The following is a 24,142-nucleotide window of genomic DNA, read 5'->3' as shown; positions in this document are numbered from 1 at the left end:
AAAAAGGTAATAAATTAAAAGGAAAATGGAAAACATTAGAGTCAAAGCTATAAAAAGTCAATTTACAAAGCCAATGTACTTTACTCTATGACACGTCAATATAGTCAACGTGGATGACATCTATTCAAGTCTCTTGATTGAGGCTAAAAACAAACATGTTCGGGCCCAATTGAAAATTACTGAAATAACAAATGATATAAATATAGTTGAGAATGGCGAGGACCATATTATTGAGCCATTACCTACGTGGAGCCTTGTTCAGAGTTAAGGTATCGATTTTGAAAGTAATTTAATCTATCAAGGAGCACGTGATCACTTTATTATTGAGCTGAAAACCATGTGTTGCATGAGATTTTCAATAAAATGGAGATTATGCCAATCTTTAGAGAAATGAACATTACTCACATAGTGACTTGCTGTAGACAAGCTTTTGCAATTGAGCAATGGTGAATGTGAAGCACAATAAAGCGAAATGTTGAATCCGCCTTGATAACAAAAACAAAAATTTAAAGATTCTGTTTGATATGAATGTCTCCTAACCTAAATATGTCCAAAACTCGGGAGATCGGAAAATCATTTAATACAATGGGAATGCAGATTGGACAAATATTGGAGACTGAAGAACTTAAACCTTACTTCAGTTTCGACATGCAACATGCCAAACTCCCAGGAGCTACCTGAAATTTTAGATTCTCCAGCTCTCAATCATCGAGGTTATATAATTTTTCATTCTATCCTTTCCAGTTTGATTTTTAACCCAATATCATATATTAATTTGAAAGTTTCAAAGCCAAATTTTAGGTTTGAAGTTCATATTTCAAATATGAAAACCCTTTTATTATTCAATTTCAGTTCCATTTTCGCAAAACTGCATTTGTGCTCGAGGGGGGAAAAATGAATTTGAATATACAGTGGCTCGCCCCTCAAACTGGAGCCATTGTCCAGCCTTACCCACAACACATGATACATACTTTGTGGTGATGTAAATCTTGTCAAGAGGATAGCCCAGTCCAGCTGTATCAAGATAGGATCCCAATTCATATAATATTGGATTTTCTTCACTGGGATAAGGTTTGGTTGGATCTTGATAATGGGCTCGTACTGATGTCAATAATGCTCTGAATATTAAAGATGAAGAAATATAAACACAATATACAGTATATTATGAACATTGACTACTGTTATGCTCTATAAAGTACAATACGTGATTGGCACTACAAATCGTTTATTTGGTAAATAATTTGCTGATATATTATTGATAGAAATATTTATTTTCTATTGCAAAGTCGAGATAACACAATACAAAAATTATTATTAGCAGGGAGTCAGGGACACAGTAATAAGAAATCAAATTTGTACGCTTACGCCCCAGAGGCTGGGATTCGTACATCTGGCTCAGTGGTGTTTGCCACTTTTCAAAGATTGGCTGAAGTCTTGCTAGTCTATTGTATCCCAAGGTTGAAAAGTCATATTTACCGTATAAAAAGTACTGAATTTTTTTTTTTTATAAATACAAGACTTTAGTGGCATAACCTGAGTTGTCACGGCATAGTAACTAGTAACATACAGACCTGTTCATTGTATCCAATGCAGAAGCAAGAAATTTGGAGTCAAATTTACAAGAGAAGTTAAGTTCGTTAGCAATCTGTCTTCGTAAAATTTGAATTTGTCCAACACGAAGAATAACATCAACAAATGAATTGTTGTAATTCCTGTTGATTCTTTGAAGCACAGTTGGATACAGTTTAAGAGGATTCTCTGAAGAATATAAAATAGTCGATAGTAAATGCACAATGCAGCACGTTAATCCTGGCATTCAGTAATGTAAGAACCTAACAGTCTATTTAGACTAATTTAATTCAATTGGTAATAATGTTCAGTAAAAGCAGTTAATAACTGAGCATAGATACTTGAATATATAACCATGCCTACTTGCCAGTGATTTTGTAGAAATCAAATTTTATGTCAATTTTGATTTCTTTTATCTAAAGAGGCGTAGACCCTATTGCGGGTATGAAAAACAAGCGGTATTACACAATTCATTTCTTACCAACAAGGCCTCGAACAGGATTGACTGCTTTGGTGAGTCCACTCATCATTTCCATCATAGTTTTATCTCTACAAACATTCACATGCAGGAAACGAGTGAAATTCTGTAATTCCCGAACTATCTTGAAGCTGAATAATCTATCCAATCCACTCAAACCATATGTTCCAAGGCTGGCCTGGATTCTTAAAGAAAAAAACAAAAATGTTCCCACACATAAATGTATATGAAACTCGGATCCAAGCTTTCAGATGCGTATGTACTTACTATAAATATATCTGCAGGCAACTATATATTATTTTAATGATTAGTTAATCCGAACATATCTATCACAAATATCTATCCAAATTTATACAGAACTCAATTTTGCAAATAAAATAAATCAAATGAATTTGTAATAAATTATATGGTTGAGTTTCAAAGTAAATACCTCGAAAACATTTTGTTATCGATGACATCTTGTTTGGTCTTCAGATCATACCAAGTGTTCAGAAGGTCAACGTACGAAGTTACTCTGTGCAATTAAATCAAAAAATAGATATTTAGGCATCAGGAGTGTAAAAAAATGGTCTGTGATGACCCATCATTTTCTTGTTTTAGATGTTTTGTGAATGGGTAATGTGCACCACATCTGACGACTAGTGAGTACCTTAGGTAGTGACATGCATTAGTAAATAAATAAGAGTTTGGTTGTTTCTATTATGTGCAGTTACATCATGTTCTTGTATTGTGATAGAGCTAAAGGTTTAGCATAGTTTTCTGAAATTAGGGAACCAGTTGTTGGAGTTTGATGCAGTAGAGAACCTGTTCTTATAATTTTGAGTCCCTTCAATGTATATGCTTATATATTTAATTATATAATGAAAATATGAATACTGCAGAAATGAATACAGGTAGATAAGCACCAATTAAGCTTTCAAAACTAACTCACTGACTCTTGATTTGAAAAATTTCTAGGTTTAAATAGTATGAGATGCGAATTTATTAACTACTGTAACAAAAATGATTATTTGATATGAGATGTCCCGGCCATATCATGAGGAATGACTAACTACTTGAAATACACAATTAGCATCAAACTAATAAAATTAAAATGATATTAGAAATCAAAATCCAGATTGTAAATGACAATAACAAGTACAAGTTTCACTTACTTTGGATCAGTGATACGCAAAATTTCAACTGCCAAGCGTCCTACAAAATTCACCGATCCATCCACGGGTCTAAAGCGAGGAATCGGGATGTCTTTTGACTGGTATACGCTTTCATAATCATGAACCTGTGATTGAATATTATTTTTAATCATTTAATAAATATAAACAGAATTTGAAATGCAAATTTCAAATGATCGGAATTTTTTTGTCTTTGAATTTTCTAGTTTGGTTATAGAAATGATTCATGTCTAATTTTTTATATACATACATACCGTAACTATTTTGCTGCAAAATACCGGTATATTTGTTTATGATCACGGTATATTTTCTAAAATCAGCATTAAAAAGGCCGTTTTCGTATACAATGCTTATTCACACCTTTCGCCCAGAACATGGCTCTATACTGGGGGTCTCAAACTTAATTTACCTAGGGGCCACTGGGGGCAGAGTCTGGGTGGGTTTGGGCCGCATCAGGTTTTCCACAATAAAAGCTTAGTTGAAAGAATTCAAATGTTCTCAATTTTTTTTATTTTTTTACAAACACAAAGTACGTTGAAAACATAAACGAACAAATTACGCCTAAATAAAAAAAATAACTGAAGATATTAGGAATTAATATTAAGTCATTGTGACGTTAAAAATCCGAGAACTTATTACTTATATTAAATGTATTAATCATTAATCATGCAAACTATGCTAAGTGACACACTAACATTAAACTTTCATACTAAGGCAATGCCAACACAGCTGTCTACTGCTTGAGCACTAGGCCCAACTAATTAAATATTGACGCCTTCAGTCTTCCCATTACACTAATAATATCATAAATATTCATGCAACAAGAATAAAGCATGTTAGAGAATTTGATAACTTGTTTTCAATAACGTAAACCGTTTGTTGCAGTAAATGGTAATTGGTTAACAGAAAAACGACAAGCAAGCATAGGTAATGAATACAAAAGCATTGATTAAAATACCTTCTGCCTGAGGAAGCTGTTACATTCTTGTTCCACATTATAATTAATGATTCTCGAAACTTCCTCTTGCCAGATCTTTAACCCGTAAACATCAACATAATCCTGCATGATAAGAACTTTTAAGTGATTGCAATGAACAGGGCTATGTAAAGCAACTATGTAATATAAACGTAAAATGATTTTATTAAGACGAGTAACGAAGGATAGGATTCTCATATAAACTTGACAAGACTTGCTCAATTAAACCTGGGCCTCATGTCCAGTTACAATTCCATGTCGGGTATGTGGATAGTTAACAATTTATGACTGTGGTGGTTGATGAACCATAACTATCCAGCAGTTGTTATACAAACCCTCTATGATGGCGAAAAGGCCAGCAATCCTTTTGCACTTAATTATTCTCCTGCCAACTCACACAGAGTAATCAGAAAGATCAACATATTTTTAATGCTCAGCAAAATGCCCAAACCGCCAAGATCCATTACGAAAATCACAAATGGCCAAAAAGACAAGGAAAAACCAAAAAAATGGTAAACAAATTCTGGATGGTTAACAGTACAGAACAGGCATTACTGACCTGAATGTACTCGAATGATCTTTTGTAACCATCAATTGTTTTTTCAAGTTGAATCAGCCTCGGAAGGAGTTCACTAGGCTGAAAATAAATAAATAGTCAGATAAGAATCGTCAAAAGTTCAATAAAAACAATTTCCAAAAGTAAGAATCTTCATATCAAGCAAGAATAACCATATGCTTCGGTACAACAAAATTATTCTTTAAAATTTAAAGCAGATAATATAACAGCGCTCCAGAAGTATGTGTACCAATATGGAGGTAACTAATTTTGTTCGCCTACTTTACAACAAGTTGTATAAAGGGACTGAAGCCTATGAGCAGGGGGTATATTCACTTGGCTAACCCAAACAGTCCTCTAACTCGTAATAAAACTAAAATGAGGAAAATCGAGATAAAATTATGGCCTAACCCTAACCTGGTACACATACTACGTGATTACCCAATTAAGTTATATGACAAATTCAAGTTGCATAATAAATATGGGCATGCTCACAAAGGTAAAATTACCTAATCAATTAATATATTGATATTGTGAATTATAGAGTCTTAGTGAATGCAATATTAAGTCAATACAAGGTTACAGTGCAAATTGAGATGACTGTATCCGAACATGAAGTCTAGGGTACTCATGAGGTATGTGAACCAAGATGGCGGACACCGTAACGTAGTATGTGTACCAGGTAAGGGTTAGGCCTAAATACCAGGTACAAATACTACAGGATTTTCTTGGCTAGTCCCTGAACTCCTAATAGAACTAAAATAAGGAAAATTTGAATAAAATTATGCCCTAACCCTAACATGGTACACATTCTACATTCCGGTGTCCGCCATCTTGGTTCACATACTTCAGGAGTACCCAGTCTACAATCAATTCCCAACTTACCCCTTTAGTTTTAGGATTGAATATCAGGGACTGATGCATGGCATATGCGACTTTCTGAACAAGTTCTTTACGTATTCCATCTTCTAGCAACTGTTTAGGATCAAGTTTTATAACACCAACTAATGTTGTTTTCATCTGCAGAACACCCTCAGTGAAAACTGATATTCCATGAGTTAGCTTGGCCACCTGAAAATTTTTTTAATTGTCTAATAAGTCATAAATTTTATTATATCAATTTAGAATCATATGCAGTAATTTATATCCTAGTGTTCTAGATTTTTTGTTTACAAATATGCAGTTTCCCACCTGGAGAGTAATTTTGTTGTTTTGTTTCACAGTGAAAACATAAAAATATTAGTTTGTATTTAGTGTAGTTTTACTAATATTATTCAGTTATTTCTTCAGTGACATTGCAATACAAATTTATGAACACAATATAAACTAATCCAATTAAATCTTGAATGTGAGTTGTGCATATCTGTAGCTGGAAATCTTTTGAATATTGAACTAATAACGATCAAGCATATTGAAAAACGAATTAAGAGATCTGAAATTATTTCATAAAAAGTTCATAATAAGTCAGCAACAGCACATTTTATTAATGACGCTCCAGAAGTGTTTGTACCAATATGGAGGTAACTAATTTGTAATTTTGTTCGGCTACTTTATAACAAGTTGTGTAAAGGGACGGAAGCCTATGGGCAGGGGGTAGATTAACTTGGATAACACAGACAGTCCCGGGACTCGTAACAGAACTAAAATAAGAAAAATAGGGATGAAATCATGGCCTAACATTAGCCTGGTACACACACTACGGGAGTACCTTACTAATCATTATTCGTATTGAAAAATCTTTAATCACGAATAAGTGAATGATGGGCAAGAAGATAAAAAAGTAGAAAAGACAAGAATATCAATTTCAAAATCAAGAATTCAAACCTCATATCTGGCTTCTAGTTGGGCATATTCTCTCATTTTATCTTTCTCCAGTCTTGTTGGTAACTCACGAATTTGTTCAGTTTGAATTTTGATTATGTTTGCCAACAAACTGAACATGGTCCGAGGAATAACTTGAAGCACCTAAGAGTAAAAGCAAATCAAAAAGCAGGTATAACTAACCTATGGAACAGTGGTTCTTAAAGTATGGGTCGCGACTCAAACATGGGACGCGGAAGGTTTAAAAATGGGTCGCAACAAGGTCGTCAATGCAAGGGCAATCTAAGAGGAGAAGGACGAATTTTCAGCTTTCCCAATGTTTCAATTTAGCTTCTAAACTCTGGTATTTAAAAATAATGAAATATAAAATTTCATTCACGGAAAGAACTGTCTTAAGCTCATTGTTACATCACAATTCTGATATGCCAGTCATGTGTATTATTTTTGTGGTATCGGTAACCATGCACGTCGCTTGTCGTTGTGTTGACCGCGTGGAATGTCGCCTTAGTGGATTAAAATAACCAAAAATGGGTGTCTATTTGGTAATGTAAATTGTAATAGACGACGCAATGAAAAAGCTCGCTTCTCAACATTAGATTATTCAATATCTAGAGAAAATGTGACTTCATCTCAAGGCACCATTTACCGCGAACGAAGCAGTGTGTGCACATCTGATGAGTAAAAAGTTGTATATTGCGAGAGATACCGAAGGCCAGCTAGGATGTCGTGTTTGCGACGGACAGCGGACGCCTTTTCTGCTACAATTCGCGACAAGGCACTTGTGCGAGCGAGGATATTTGGTACTGACGGTTATCAAAACTAAGCTCGCAATCGCCTCGATATCCGTGACAACTTGCGTATTGCGTTAATTAAAATAGAGCTGTGTATTGAAGATATAATGAAAAGGAAATTTCAGTTTCATCAATCTCACTGAGTCAATGGACTGTTTCTAATAAATAGTTGTCTGTATTTGAGTCAAACTGTACTAACATTAAAAACACATTTTGCGTTATTTAGGATTGGGTCGCGAGTATTCATAAAACTCAGATTTGGGTCGCGCTCGAAAAAGTTTAAGAACCACTGCTATAGAAAGATAGATTGAGGGAACAAGGGATTGTTCTGCTTTCTGCAATTGCTTTACAATATGTCATCCAAAAATGGACAAACAATGATACGCTTTTGCCAAGTAATAAATTACTATAATTTATGTCACTGTTACACGGCATATCAAAAAACTATGAAAACCATGGACTTATTTTAAATCTGATCATTGGCTCTTAATACAAGTTATCGAATACAAAATGTTACGACCCTCCAGAAGCTTGCTATGTGTACCAATATGGAGGTAACTAATTTTGTTCGCCTACTTTATTCCAAGTTGTGTAGAAGGACGGAAACCTTTGGGCAGGGGGTATATTCACTTGGCTAACACAAACAGTATTTGAACTCATGATAGAACTAAAATAATGATAAATCTGAATAAAAGTATGGCCCAACCCTGACCTGGTACACATACTAAGGCCAGGGAGTACCTAAGTTAGTTGGCTAGAAAAATCCTAGTCTGAACAATTTATATCCAGTTAAGGAGAGCAGCATCCTAAGTAGGCATTAGTTCACTATGAGAATAGGAGAGGATTTCGCATATTCATCAGAGATAGAAATAGTTCGATAAACCTTGATATAGATTCGAGTCGGGTATGAAAATAGATAACCAATGATTCATTACAGATGCAAGAACCTGTCAGATGTAAAATATTTATCGGCAAACCACTAGAAAACAATTTACCTTTCTCACATAAGCCACAAGTTCACCAGAATAATACTGAGATACACTGATCATATCTCGACTGTTTGACTGATTAATCCTTAACAAAGGAAGTTCAAGAGCAGATGCAAGTTTGAGGAATGTTGCTCGTAATTTGATAACGAGAGATGGATTCTGTTTTATTCCTTCTTGCATATGAGCAGTGTAGCTAGAACAAAACGATGGAAAATACCTTTGAGTCAAATTCAGCATATGCAAAACATATTAAATTAGTATAAAAGATGACAAAAAATATGAATTTGGTAAAATGCTGAATAGATGCGTATCAAATATATTATATATATCCACAATAATACAATATAATAATTTATACACAAATCCTCGTTTGCACTGTAAAACAATATACATTCTGGGGTGCTCCCGTATGTGAGCCAAGAAGGCAGACACCAGAACATAGTATGTGTACCAGGTTAGGGTTAAGCCATAATTTTATTCCAATTTTTCTTGTTATACTTTTATTACGGTTTCGGGGACTAGCCAAGTGACTCCCGTATTATTTGTGCCTGGAATTATGGCCTAAACCTAACCTGGTACACATACTATGTTCGGGTGTCCGCCATCTTTATTCAAGGGAGTACCCATTCTGTGCCAAGTGTAAAAAAGTAGGAAATTTAATCGAGGTTACAAGTACAACAGAAAATCAACCAAAACTAGTATTCAAAATTGTATGTATTCTAAATATAGGAGTAATCAGACACCAGCACTTCCAATATATTTCACATATTTTAGCAAACTTACTTTTCATCTAGAATCATCCATGCATACGACAAGTCCGCAATTATTTCTATGGTGATCAAAACTTCTTCTTTGATATTGATGGTTCTTATCATTTGGTGCAGGAATGATCTAGTATCAGCTAAGAATTGTTTGACCTAGAATAATAAAGAACGTTACATTGACATATATACTTACTGACCAAAGCAATTGGATAAACAATTACCGGTACATAGATGGTCATTGATTGAATTTATTTTTTTGTATGAACACCAGAAATGCAGTGGTACAATGATGGACTTGAATATCAATTGCAGATTAAAGATACTCGATTCAAACCCCACACACACCCATGTTGTCATAAATTGGGTAAAGTCTGCTTCTTTCGAAAATAGTTGCGCCTTACATACCAGCTGATAATACAGTATCTCGCTAGGAATAAAGAAATGAAAAAATCATTTATAAACACAAGTTTCAAACTATTGAATGGAAGCATTTCAAAGATCTGTGCTAAACATCAGTGTTTCAAACAGTTTGTTTGAAGTTTCATAAAATAATTATTTAGGCATCTGCAATTGCCAATTGCAATTTGAAAAATAATCTTCTTAACCATTTGTAGCATAGATACATTTACAATTCTCATCCATATGTATGCACACTGTGAAGTGCACGATTCTAAAATCCAATTTCACCTGCATATTTGTTTCAAGTTGATGGAACTCTTGAACTTCTTCTAATGCTTGCATCAATTGAACAATTTTTCGACCTGCTGATGTGGACGATGCATATTCCAACGATTGAATCTGTTTTGACATTTGTTCAAACCAAGCTTTCAGATGATCTGTAAAAAATATGAACTTATCTGTCACAAAAATCTGGAACCTTTTTGATCGTAATGTATTATTCATTTGTATATGATTACAATGATCGGTACTCCTGTAGTATGTGAACCAAGATTGCGGACACTGGAATGTAGTATGTGTAACAGGTTAGTGTTAGGCCATAATTTTATTCCAATTTTCCATATTTTATTTCTATTATGAGTGTGGGGCCTAGCCAGTGTCTCTCGCAATATTTGTACCTGAAATTATGGCCTCACCCTAACCTGGCACACATACTACGTTCTGGTGTCTGCCATCTTGGTTAACATACTACGGGAGCAGGGGCACCCAATGATCAAATGTAGTGTTGGCCATAAATCTAATAATTTGATTTTCCGAATATTTTCTGAATAAAATACTTTGGATGTGAAGTTTTGAATATATATTCTAAACTGGTTAAAAGCTAACATAGGTTATTTATATTCATAGACAATATTTCTTAGAATAAGTTTAACAGTTAACACGAACTGTTTTGATTATTTTTCACACTAATTGAGAGTTAAGAAAATATGAAAGGGTTTGAATGCTACATAACAATTGTGCAGAGTCTCAAATGAAATTCTTTGTAAACTGATAATCTTACCATATTACTAATTTTGATTTTAATAACTATGAACTAAAATAAGTTTTGAAAAATTGAAATAGTCATTTAATCTGCGAAAGACATCAAGCTTATGTGTATAACCAAAATATAAGTAGCAATTCATATCGAAAAATAAAATAAAAAATATTTGAAATATTTAAATATAAAAATCTGCTGAAATCCGTTTACTTTTGCAAAATATGATGAAGTTCTGCTATATTTTGAAAAATGCATTATTGATGAGAATTATCACAACATTATGAATATTTATATAATGCCGTCTAATGTCATTGAAATTTACTGCAAGTCTGCAACCTTTAATTTGATACTCTCATAAGGTGGCGGGGTTCAAGACAAAAAGGTGAATGTTGATAAAATTACCGTATTTATTCAATTATAACGCGCACTCGTGTATAACGCGCACCTTTAAATTTTGAATGAAAATTGGTATAAAATTCTTTTTTTTATTTTTTCTCTACTAACTACTGGTAAGCACATAAGGTAACAACTCACAGCATGAACAAAAAATTTATTAAAAGCACACAGTAATTCAAAACTCTTCAAAATCGGATTCAGTCTCTGATTCACCAAACAACAACTTTTCTTCTAAATCTTGAGGCAACTTTTGTGCAATTTTTGTTTTCTGGCGTAGTGCAAGTCCATGCCTTCTCATAAACTTTTGTGCCCAACCATTAGATGCTTTAGAGGTTGAATCTTTGCAAATCTTTTGTGCACGGAGTCTAATATGGAGCGAAGTGACGATGTACCCACTAGATCTTTGATCAACTATCCAATCATAAAGCTCCTTCTCCAACTCTGGGTACCGGGCTTGTCTCCCTCGCTGCGCTTTCTTTGTTTTGTTCATATCTTTTAGAACAACTTTGTGCTTTCTCCAATCTCTGACATTTGTCTCTGGTACATTGAATTCTCTAGAAGCTTTTCTATTTCCATGAGTTTCCGCATAATCAACAACCTCCAGTTTGAATGCAGCCCTATATGCAGAACGTTTTTGTCTTGCCATAATAGATAATGGGTAATATATAATGGGTATCTACAGTACAGTACGATAATGGCAAATAAATATTCTCAACGCAGCGGGAATGTCAAACGCATGCTGAGCTGTCGCATGTGCGTGTGCTTGCACGAAATCGAACGCTTGCACGAATGTCAAACGCACGCTGAGCTGTCGCATGTGCATGTGCTTGCACGAAATCGTCCTGCATTAGAATGTGCATGCGCGAGCGCACGCACGTTTCAGATGTTTAAAACCACATTTTCAATACCGCATTTCTCAGACCTCGTGTATAACGCGCAGCATTGATTTTTGCCTAAAATTCAGTTCAAAATTTTGCGCGTTATAATCGAATAAATACGGTATGTAGAAATAAATTCTGTTCAAGCCGATTTTAAAGCAATGTTAGAATCAATATTTGCCAAAGTACCGTATTTGAATAAAAAGAGGCATTCAGAAATCATAAATATATATTTTTACTCATTTGCTCAAAATAGTTTTTTCAAGTTTCACCTTTTTGGTTCAAAGCTGTCAATATGTTAATGTTAGTTTCTTTAACTAAATACACTCAACTTACTATTGCAAAGCCTAAAGTTAGGTTTCAAATTCAATTGTTACATCAGTTTGAGCAAATGTTAGTTTCAACTAGTCTATTTAAATAAAATATACATGAAATATACCATTCTTTGCCACTCTTGTTAGTGGTTTAGTTCCGGAGAAAACTTCAGCTAATTCATTCATCCTTTCCACTCCTTCTTTCTTGTAATTCTCCCATTTCCCTTCCTTCTCCTTCAACATTTTCTTGAACATCTGAAAAAAGTCAGAAAAATATGGGGGTAAAACAAGATTTTCTTGTTGCCAAAAATTCTGTTAATAGCAAGGTGACTCCAACATGACTTTAAGTGATTCTTGAAGGAAATTGACTTTGACGGTCTTCATTTGAAATAATTACTTCCAGCTTAGCACAGAACTAGTTTTAAAAAACAAACAAAATTAAGTATATTTTATGCATTGCATCAAGCACTGTACTGTAAATTAAATTTAAACTTTTGTAAAACTCATAACCATATTACGCCCACTACTAACATAGCAACAGATATAAAAAAAAGTGACTGGAAGGCATGATGACCTATAAAGCATTGGATTTAACTGTTTTAACATTGCAGATTACACATATTGGGTTCAAATCCCATCCCCCCCACCTCACCCAGGGTGTAAGGAATTGGGTAAGCAATTCCGAACCAGGAGCGATTCTAGTCCAAAAATAAAAGCTCCTTGCATATCATTAGATATCAGTGGACCTTGTTTACAGCGAAAGGTGGGGAAAAAGTGTTGTATACAATAAAAATCAAACATACATCAGTCATCTTCAGTTCAAGCTGAGCAGTGCTGAGCATAAGTTGAAAAATATGTCCAGCTTTAATGCCAGATGAGTTGATGACAATGTCACGAGTTTGTTTGCATTTCTTTATATGATCCAGACCTGTGAATAGAATTATATTTTACATTTGCTATTATTAAATCCAAAACGAGTCATTAGTAAAATCACTAACAAACATACGAGTGTTAACAGTATGCAGCATCAACCATCGCAAATTCACATTGCATTCTCTCATACAGTTCATGATTTTGGGAATGTTGTCCAGCACGTAATCTTCAGTTAAGACTCCTTCTTTCAAAAAATGATCAATCTGTGGCATGAGTTGTTTCAATCTTGTCGCATGTTTTGCACCCTGGAAAAAATTATGTATTTTTATACTTCTTTCTTTGAAGTGAGGCTAATTTATTAATTCTAATGAAATTATTTGAAAATAACCATTAATAATTAGGGATGTATGGTCCCAAATTAATTTCTAGCATTATTTTTCTGGCATCGGCGAAATACGAAAATAAGTATTATTAATTTATTATATACACAGAGTTCAAGACTGTGCTGGGTACTGATCTTTCAAGTCTCAGGTTGAATACGAGTCCCATAAAATCAAGCAGTATTATTTGTGGCAAATGATATTTCACCAATTTTTTTTCACTTTTCAAAGACTTGCTAAAAGTTCTTTTCAAATCCTAATTCTGGAGATAGACGAGTTCGAGCCGTTTCACTGAAATGTCTTGAGTGACAAAAGTTTTCGAAAAAGATGACTAGGTCCAAGTTGAGTCGAGTCAATGATTCAACACTGATTTCAGGAATTAAAAAACATTTGTTGTCAACATATTCTATTTAAGGTGTTTTTTGAATTCAAAATTTCAGTTATGTTTTTCTTATTATATTTTTTTTCTTTTTAAGAAAAATCATAATGAAATATTTAAATTTAGTTCTTGCCGACTTTCTGCAAAGTATTTTCATTAGGAATATCTCTTAAATATGATTTAAATCATAATTTTAAAATTTCACTAAATAACAAGTTACTTGACGAAAAGCTTTTTTTAAAGAAAAGATATTTTGTTGCAACCCAAATTTTGAGAGGCAGTTAGACACGATGGCTAGCTATAACTATTCAACTAATTACCATATTTTTAATAAAACAAATTAACACACCAAATACAAGAGTATTAGAAAAACAACAGTTGAATATCATCAATATACATTTTCGATTTCCCTCAAATAGCAGACATTGTCAACGAGGCTAATTAAAATGTAATGATCTTCCTAAATCCCTTCATAACACTTGGTAAGAGTGACAGAAATGACACCAACAGTTCCTACTTAAAAATTAAATATTAATTTTGAAGGATTGAAAAATTTTTCCTGAAGAAAAAAAGAGATTCGTTGGGTTTTAAACCTTTTGTTTTCCTTAATTAATATTATATTAGCGAAATGCGTCAAGAAAATGATGATTGAAAGTAATTAGAGTTTTGTCTCATTTTGTCATAGTATGGGTCATAGATGAGATGTGCATTTTAACAATAGCAAATGCTTGGTATCACATGTATACACAGCTGAGGAATTTATTGTGAGTTCTGTAAGAGCAAAAAAAAGTATAAGTTTCATTAGTATGAAAAAGGTTTTTGGATGAACTCAGTTCTTAGAAGCGCACTCAAGTTTGATGACACATCAAACATTGTTGGATGTTGCTGAAAGGTTGACATTAATTTTTCAATGCTTTGGATAGTTGATATTTTATGGTGTCGATATATTGTAACTTTATATTAATATGTAGCCAAATTTCATGCGTAGGAGAGAGAGAAGTAATGTAGTATTGTGTGTCAATGTAGGTTAGACAAAAATATATATATTGAAGTTAGAAATGTTGGTACGATTAAGTAGATCAATTTGAAAAGTTTGGACAGGTAATAAGAACCTAATTTGTAGGCAATCTGAGGTAAATTTTATATCTTATTTAGTCTAAAAACTGATTATAAATACTAAAGGGTGGTCATTTGAAGATGGAAAAATAATTGAGCTCCATCTTTCATGTTTAGATTTGTCTCAAGAGCTGACACAACTAGTTGCAAGTGCAATATAATAAAGATATGTTTAGATAAGAATTTCCATATTCAAATTTTAAATCTCAATTTAAGTTACACTTGAAATTCAACAGAATCTGGTAACAGGAAATAGAATTTAATTTTTGCAAAGTCTACATAAGCAATCTGACTGCGGTCAGACAATGTATTACAGAAATACATTTGTGTTGTTTTGAAGCAAGACTCTTGGATGAGAAGGAAAATAGCCATCATGCTACAGCATCCTTGCATTATACGGATCCACTATCACAAGGCATAGAACAAGGAAAAGGTAGATAGCCTCTCGAGTAACCCCAACTGATAGTTACAAATACATTAGTTACTTCTGTTGCCTAAGTACACTGTGCAGAGTCAAGTTAATTTCGAATCGTCGTGCTAGGGTCTTGGGATCAATATGAAGGGAGAGATTTGGTCCAATTTCAATTCAACTTCAACTAACTAAATCATTATTAGAAGTCCAAAAGTTAACACATGTGTGATTTTTATGGCACAATAAATAACGGAAGTCTCATAATTATGATGTGAAAGCTATTTATTCCAAAGAGAAAAGCTTTAGGGGGATTCTGGAGATAAAAAGACATTTTTATAAATTATTAATAATATGTATGCTAAAAATCATACAATATAAAACCTTGTCACTAGTGGAAAGAATCAGAATGCCAGATATAGACATAGATTGAGTCCAGGAATGTAGTTTGATATTATAATGATAATAAAAATCCTAATGTCTACTGAAAATGGACTAAAATAAGGTGACTCGAAAAACAGTACCCAGGTCAATCGAAACATATCCCAGGGAATAAAACTTGACAAAGCATCCTAGATTAATGAAATTTTGAGATAATCATGCACAAACAGAAGTTCAAGTGTTAAATTAATTTTATTCAATTTAATAGAAGTAATTATTAAATTGTGGATTCTTTTTTTTTTCTGGACACTTTGTACATAATTACTGAATAAGTGAGTGAGGATAAGTTTAAAGTTTTTTCAATAGCGTTTACAAAATACTATTCCATTGTGATTATCAAATAAGTGAAGTGACAATAGAACCATGTTAGGCAAAGTCGACGAATCTCTAAAATCAATGTGTCATGAAATTTGGAGGCCATTTTATGGATGGATTGAAAATTTCTTCAAAAAGGTGGCGGGTGGAGTATTTCATAGCTTTTATGATCATGGAATGGAATGGTTATACTTCTTTTCTTCATTATGCACCATCATTAATCTGCCTCTTGATATATACATCTCATACTTGTACTTTTATCGGAAATTTAATTTTTTCTATCCACAAGGTAAGTGATGTACCTACCATAAGTTGAAATACAAATAATTTTTGGTACTCATGTAATACGAGAACCAAGATGGCGGACACCGAAACAGGGTTACCGTTAGGGTTAGGGCATAATTTCAGGTACAAATACTACTTTTTATTGAATCAATATGCAAGCTGAAAGATTTTATGGCATTAAAAACCATATTTGATTCAATGACAATCTTTTTGAAACATCTACCTGTACTTTATAAGCAGTATTTGAATATCATATCAAACAATAAGATTAGGCCTGACATGTGCATACTACATCCCACGGGCCAAATCCAACCCGCTGGCTAATTCAATCTGGCACGCCCGATGCTGCCACGACCGAACTAAAAGCAAATTTTAATGTTTTAGCTAAAAAATAGCTCAATGAATTTACAAATATTAAGATTGATCCACCATTGCTTTTGCAACACTGTAAATATTGTTCATAAAATGTAATTTTTTACTCCACATTTGGCCCGCCAGTCTAGATGGGAAAAATTATTTGGCCCCTGGTACAAAAACTTCGCCCACCTATGGTAGCAGACCCAATATACCATTTTTAAGCAACGCTTATCCTTTCTCTCCTAACAAGACCCTATACATCATCCATTGATATTTAACGATATGATATGGAGTTACTATTATTAGAAAGGATCGGAATCTTTCTGTTTTGGCATTATATAACGGCCTAATCGGAACCTGGTACACATACTACGTTCCGATGTGTCTGTCATCTTGGTTCACATGCTTCGGAGTACAGTTTAGTCTAATGCTTTGTTTTTTAATTTAACACATTGTAGCAGAAATTTCTACAACATTTCATGCCTCTGAACAAGGCTCTGTATAAGCAGCACCTCATAAGATATTGCACTAATATTTAATGAACCATGTTTATGAACCACGACTAAAAGTGCCCGGTTTAAATCTGAGCTGAAACAAAACGTGGTTGAGATTTGCTTCAGTCTAAATTGCAGCATTAGATGTTAAACTTGCTTTTTACAGAACTGAACATTGAATTAAGTTTTGCTGGAATGACATTTGCATCGAGTGTCTTTACTGTCTTTTTCATGTGGACAACAGGAAAAAGTGAGTTTAAATATAAACTTATTTTATAAATTGAAATTGGCGGTACACAATGCCTCAAATACAAATAAGTGTATGATACAGCAAGATGGCGAATGACTGAACCAATAAAATCCAATCAGAATTATTTCTCAATGGTAGTCATTTTTATATACCAAGAAAAAAACTGAATGAAAAGTGCTGAACTTGATAAACGCCAAAAATAATGTGACATCACAATAGTTTTTTTTAATTGAACCAAGTTTTATTGGTTTATGGGTGCTCCAGAAGTATGTGTACCAATATGGAGGTAACTAATTTTGCTCGCCTAATTCACATCGAGTTGTGCACAGGGACTGATTACTATGGGCAGGGGGTGTATTCACTTGGCTAACACAAACAGTCTCCAAACCTTTAAAACAACTAAAATAAGGAAAATCGTAACCAGTTATGGCCTAACCCTAACCTGGTACACATACTACGGGAGTACCGGCTTATGCTCATGTAGAAAGTTACAACCATATTCTTGACCTATTTTTAGCACTACTGATTATCACTGAAAAAGAAAATGCATGTAGAGCTGAATTTGGGAATGTAAAAAGCAACCAAATATCTCCGCAAGATTCATATTATGATCATGTTCAGGATACAGAGGATGGCGAAAGTTCAACAACAGTAAGTAGAAGCGTCCGATTCTAATTATTTAAATTTACTTTTGAAATTACAGTGATTTATTCAGTTTATAGTATTATTGTATTGCAGGGGTCACAAAACTAGGGCCTGCGGGCCAGATCCGACTCTTTGTGTCACTTCATCTGGCCTGCAATACCACGAAGAAATTGTGAAATCTTGTATATTTGTTTTGCTGCGATGTACTTGACCTATATTCTGCGATAAAGAATTTAATATTCAAAACTTTTTCCGAAATGTAGAATTTATATTGTTGAATAAATTGAATGGATTTCCCAACTTATGTGAATTTATTATATAGCATTAGTATAGTAGTATAACAAGTATACCGTAAGTATATTTTGCATTGACAAAAATATTTTTCCAGTCCGTTTTCAACACAGTTTGACTCATACCTGACCCCCTGTCTATAAAGTTTGGTGACCACCGTTGTAATGGGTTGGTAATGGATAATTGAGTACATCAATTTTTAATAATGAGCAACGTTATGAGGTTGGCCATTGCTTGAAATTTCATATCAAGACATTGACTTTCTTTTAAGCTGCCATTGAACCACACAGAAATGTAGAAATCAAAGAAATAATTTCACTCATTTTCTCCAAGCAGCATCTTAATAAAGATTCGTTTTTACGGTTAAGGCCCTCAAATTATAACTTCCCTGTAGAAAAGCGGGCGACCCACGCACGATCATGTATGTGACAATTGCTACAGCGAGGTGCTTTTCTGGAAAATTTAAATAACATCAAGTTGTAAAATTTCTCTTAAGATATATTACAACACTATTGCATTCATTTCATACAAAACTGCATTATTACGTGACATTAGAAAATTCTCACAAAATTTATCCTTTAGCTTTAATTTAAGAAAAGCTTGTTACATTTTTGCAGGACAAAGGAACTGAAATATCAGATGAATCCTCAACAAAATTTAAATCCAATTGCAAATCGACACATTGGCATGTGTTTCCATGTTTCAAGATGTTTATTGAATGCATGTTCATGATTTCTGTTGGTCCAGCACAGTTGTATCTCATCTATTCTTACGTGGTGCAATGTTCAGCAATTGTCGAGCCAGGAATAACAGCAAAGCTTATTATCGCAGGTAATCCCAACAGAAATTTCAGAATCATGTACAATTCAATGTTTGTCAAACCATAATAGTTTAATAGAGTCAAGAAGATGGACTTTTTCGCAAGGATGGCAAAAACCAAATAATATACAATCTGAAGTAATATTTTTGAGTGTGAACTCACAATTGGGTTGAGTTTATCGAATAACAAATAAAAGTCAAGATGAAAAATGATTTCATTCCTTCTCTATTATTTACAGTTTCAGAAATTAGATGCAGTTATTCTTGTGTTCAAAATGATAGTTTTTAAATGAAAATATTCAAAATTATTCCTCAATAAAAATAAGCAACTGATTTAAATATTCAACTTGGTTCAAACATCACTGGATGGTAGTCATACAGTCATCCCTAAGATGATACCATCAATTTATTTCTTGGATTGCATTTGTAACCACACTAGTCCTATTTTTTAGGAACTAAAATACACTGAAATATGATATTTAATTGTTTTTATGTTTCATTTATAAAATATTTTTAAAATCGAATTTAAAATGGCTCAAAAGACATGAGCGTTCCTATGTTTATATTTTACAAGTTGGATTCGATATCAAGCTTAGTTGTGGCCTGATGAAGACTTAGCTTCATCAGTGCATTTGCCATGATAATCATCAGCTATCTGAAGATTTGAAAATAATAATGGGACATCATGGTGCCCAGTTCAATAGAGACACCAAATTTATTCTGAACACGACATCAATGCCCATTCAAAGTCATAGCTGATATCACTTGACATCAGCAAATTAACATTCTTTGATCCTTTATAAATATCTAGGTCCTAGGATGTGATATTCAATAATACTTTTGACAAATTAAAAAGATTAAACTTGAGAATTTTTCAATTCGAAAGAAGACCGAAACAAATTCATTACTTTCAGACAGGTTCCAAAAACTGATGGCCATGAGTGCGAACCCTAGAGCATAAACGGCCATACTCATATACAATCCCATATATATTATTTTAGGCATCTTCCTACCTATTCTGCTAACTGTCATCTCGTGGAAAGCGATTTATATAACACTAAGCAAACCATGGTCAACTCATTGTATCAAACCACTGCTGGTTTTGTTATCTTTGACGACAATAATTGCAGGAGCTGGATCAGTCTGGTTTGCAGCATTTTCATTCAATGCTATGCATTGTGTAACTAAGATAACGCCAGCTGTTGGATTGGAATATAAACAGGTAATAATGACAATACTGAATTGACCAATACTCCCTTTTTCCTGAAATTTACTCTGAAATTCATGTCAATTTAATTATTCTTGATCATTCTATTATTGCAAGAATACAAGGGACTAATATTCTAACCACCAATTTATATTTTATTGTAAACATACATTATATAACATACAGAAGCTAGGAGATAGAATGAAAGATAGTTATGAGCATTAGATTAGAAACAACCAAACAAGATATAATGATTCGTTCCCAACCTTACCAGCAGACCGGTAAAATAAAATAAAATGACTTCACAAACCGGATACAATATATTGATATAAATGGAACAAAAAGTAATAACTGTCTGTGTAGTACAGCACCCTTCATATTTTTGATTTAAGAGACATTCATTTTGTTGTCTAAATATGATAATACTCGTTGTTCACTTTTATGGGCGGGCGATCTGGACTAAAACACCAGGTAAAGATTTTTAGACTTTAGAAACTTATGAGAATTAACAAAATGACTGACTACTCAACGTCGGTCATAACATCGTCAGCAATCAATATCATACTTGTAAAAGTATGATTTTTCGGTAACCAAGCAGTAACGCCGGCAGAAGTAATTTCTCGGGACCGCCTGAAAAACCATCAGAACAGCAGTTGGGAACCACAGATTCACCACATATTTCAATCCAAATTTCAACATAACATTCGCTAAAAATGAACTCCCTCCCTACCATTTTTTTTTATACAGAATGACACAACGACTCCCGCAATACTGTTACATACACGAAGCAATTCATATTATGTAGTTGGGGTCAAGAATATATTAACACAAGTTGATTTAAGCCTCGACGTTCACTTTGAATGTTCAAAAAAACATGCAAAAATGGGATTAAAATGTGAAGAAATAAGTTTCACTTTTCAATACCATCCTGAAAACTATTCCATCACATACGAGTATACAAAGAGAGATGAAGATGGCAGAGTTTCTACAAATGAATTACCGGGACGACTCGGCTGGGCATGTAATTTATGCCATTTAGGTGAAGTGCTGAGAAAGAATGATCAAGGAACAGTGGAAAAGCCACCAAAGAGTTCTAAAGACAGCAACATTGGGCTACCACACTGTGCCACAATACCCCAATGGCTTTACTACTTCCTAACTGGTTACACATTTTTAATCATCATCATATTCTTGCTTATCATTACACAAGCTGTGATGGTTAAACACAAAGAAGAACACAGACAAGTCAGAAGACTTTCTTCCAAAATTGCGGATCTTTCAGATTTTCCTCTACCTCAATCGTTTGTGACGCCAGCAACTTCAGGGAATAGTTACAGGAAGAAAGAAGTAACTCCCTTGCCAGGTTTGAAGCGAATGGTGAAAACAAAACTACACGGTTCTCACTTGAAAGAAATAGAAAGAGCGGCAACGAGGCAGGAGAAAAAAGCAAAAGTAACATACAGCCATTTGACTAGACTCAGCACGCCAAACAATGTACCTGCTGCCATTCCCAGAACACCTAGGATAATCAGGGTACCAAAGGGCACTGCCATGAACCTTGTAAGAAGAGAGACAAAATGAGCAAACAAGGAAGAGCAGAACTATTCTTTATGCAAAAAACTTTTCTTTGAGCCAAAATATAGTTTTGTAGTTGCAAAATAACTGAATATGACATTTATACTCAGTCGTTTTGGTTTTTTCAATATCTTTTGTGATATCACATTATCAATGACAATTTGCATTGAATTCATGAATGTGATTTAATGACTAGAGATTATCAGAACAATAATGAAAACAATTTTTACAAATGAAAATACGAGTATTTCCTATGCGAATATTCTGAACAGTAATGTGATTGTATCAAAACAAAGATCTCCATGATCTATGTTATTTAATAAATACATCGAAAATTTATAGAACACAATTGCGTGAATCGTGTAGAGCAGGGGTGCACAACTCAAATGAGGACATGTGCCAAATTTTTCAAAATAATCTTGTCGCGTGCCACGCACAATGATTCGTATTGTAAATTAACTCCCGTAAAACACATCAAACAAATTTCAATAATAATACATAATAATAACAAATATCTATTTTTTGAAACAATTTAATCTTCTGAAAAACTGATGATTTTGATATAAACGTGATATTTTAATGTACCTATATCATAAATAAAAAAAAATTTTGTTCACAAAACCGTTCGCGCTCCATGTTTGAACGTATGGCGTGCTAAATTTGGCACGCGTGCCCCGTGTTGTGCACCCCTGGTGTAGAGGATTGAAGTTTACAATAAATTTCTTAAAATGAAATAAACGATAAATAACATATTTCACAGACAGCAAGACATTCAACAACGAAGTGACTTCTTAGTTCTTAATGCCCTATAAAACTATTCATGTTTGTTTGAAAAATATGTCTATACCTAAAAATGGAAATACTTTCAAATTGGACAATAATTGTCCATGATATTCATGGACAAGGAAAAGAGATATTGTGTAAAATTCAATGTCTACTTTTTTCTGATTTTTTAATATGGCACACTTTTATGTCTTACTCTCCAAACAAGCCTCCAAACGAAATTTCTCTAGGTAAGAAGCTACTATAGTTTGGAAGGGCCGAAACCTAGCCAGCTCGACATTGCCCACATAATTTATTACCCCCTGGTGAGGTGAGGCTGGTGGTCATTGCCAGCCAGCGATGCCAACATAGGTAGCCGCTCGCCTACAAAATGAATCAATTATTTATAATATTTTTTTAATAATCCCATCTAATACCCTTTTATAAATATGTTCTGCCATTTTTTACTCAAAAGATCCTGTGAAAATATCCCTGACATCCGTACTTATCATTCCAATTTTGTATGCTGTGTGATTACCAGATACAGACATTTTCAAATATAGAAATTATTCCAACGAATTGGAAAATCATGATTATAATTGAATCATAGAAAATGTGCATTATTAATTAAGAAACCGCTTACCTGGTCTTTGATATTGCCTTGATCCAATGTATTCTGCAATGCTGTTTTAGCGGCTTTATATGGTTCCCAAGCTTCTATTAGGTTCACAATGATGCCCATGTATACACTAATCACCTGTAAAATGCCTCCATATAAACACATTGACCTAAACTTTTCAAAGAATTGAAATCAAACAAACTAAGAATTTGGATGTTTAAATTTGATGTTTTATTGCCTTAGTTTACTTCTAATCATGGTGAAATTACAATTATGTTGAAATTTAAAATGAATTTGATAACTTTTCCTTAAAAATCAGATATCAGAATCATTCAGATATTAATATACCGGTACCTAAATGTCATGAAGACAAATCTTTCCCAGGATTAAATTGTGGAAAACTTTACCTGTTGCTGTATCGCACAAAAATTATATGTACGGTATATCCCAAAACCTAAACTGAAAAAGCACTGAAAACTTCATATTCTATTTACCCAATTATCAGGAAAATATTTGTCGACAATTTCTCTCATCTTTGCTTGTTGAGAATGTAGGATATCAGGAGTGAAATATAAAGCCACATACAGCATTGATGCTTGGGTTGCAAGTGCTGTACTTCTATGTTCTGGAAGAGGATATGCTGCAATCTGTAATAAAATGTATACTCGTCTGATATGAGTGATATATTAGAGCAAATATAGCATAACTTTTACAATATAACACAATCTTATAAAATAGGGCAAAAAATGGGCTCTCCCGTAGTATGTGAACCAAGATGACAGA

At 33.6% G+C, this 24,142-nt stretch overlaps 2 protein-coding genes across 2 annotated transcripts in view; one reads left to right on the top strand and one right to left on the bottom strand.

The window, feature by feature from the left end:
- Nucleotides 1-24,142, bottom strand: part of LOC120335291 (WASH complex subunit 5-like) — a 28,872-nt gene that overhangs the window by 1,145 nt on the left and 3,585 nt on the right. Inside the window, exons 6-23 of the mRNA XM_039402781.2 lie at nucleotides 23,854-24,006; nucleotides 23,384-23,497; nucleotides 13,149-13,320; nucleotides 12,946-13,070; nucleotides 12,268-12,397; nucleotides 9,804-9,952; nucleotides 9,136-9,269; nucleotides 8,359-8,545; nucleotides 6,576-6,716; nucleotides 5,637-5,822; nucleotides 4,755-4,832; nucleotides 4,178-4,279; nucleotides 3,202-3,326; nucleotides 2,478-2,561; nucleotides 2,051-2,232; nucleotides 1,572-1,758; nucleotides 972-1,118; nucleotides 406-485 (exon numbers count right to left, since the gene is read on the bottom strand). Coding sequence (XP_039258715.2) covers nucleotides 406-485; nucleotides 972-1,118; nucleotides 1,572-1,758; nucleotides 2,051-2,232; nucleotides 2,478-2,561; nucleotides 3,202-3,326; nucleotides 4,178-4,279; nucleotides 4,755-4,832; nucleotides 5,637-5,822; nucleotides 6,576-6,716; nucleotides 8,359-8,545; nucleotides 9,136-9,269; nucleotides 9,804-9,952; nucleotides 12,268-12,397; nucleotides 12,946-13,070; nucleotides 13,149-13,320; nucleotides 23,384-23,497; nucleotides 23,854-24,006 — 2,476 coding nt within the window. The remainder of the gene's footprint in view (nucleotides 1-405; nucleotides 486-971; nucleotides 1,119-1,571; nucleotides 1,759-2,050; nucleotides 2,233-2,477; nucleotides 2,562-3,201; nucleotides 3,327-4,177; nucleotides 4,280-4,754; nucleotides 4,833-5,636; nucleotides 5,823-6,575; nucleotides 6,717-8,358; nucleotides 8,546-9,135; nucleotides 9,270-9,803; nucleotides 9,953-12,267; nucleotides 12,398-12,945; nucleotides 13,071-13,148; nucleotides 13,321-23,383; nucleotides 23,498-23,853; nucleotides 24,007-24,142) is intronic.
- On the top strand, nucleotides 16,014-22,292 carry LOC120335298 (uncharacterized). The gene is made up of 6 exons (XM_039402790.2): nucleotides 16,014-16,344; nucleotides 17,358-17,441; nucleotides 17,959-18,092; nucleotides 18,995-19,208; nucleotides 20,198-20,418; nucleotides 21,151-22,292. Exons 1-6 carry the CDS (start codon nucleotides 16,104-16,106, stop codon nucleotides 21,982-21,984), a joined length of 1,728 nt encoding a protein of 575 aa, XP_039258724.2. The 5' UTR covers nucleotides 16,014-16,103; the 3' UTR covers nucleotides 21,985-22,292.

Source organism: Styela clava, chromosome 2 (assembly GCF_964204865.1).
Source record: "Styela clava chromosome 2, kaStyClav1.hap1.2, whole genome shotgun sequence".
Lineage (NCBI taxonomy): Eukaryota > Metazoa > Chordata > Ascidiacea > Stolidobranchia > Styelidae > Styela > Styela clava.
Note: the sequence above shows the minus strand (reverse complement) of the source record. Positions and strands in the feature narration are given on the sequence as shown.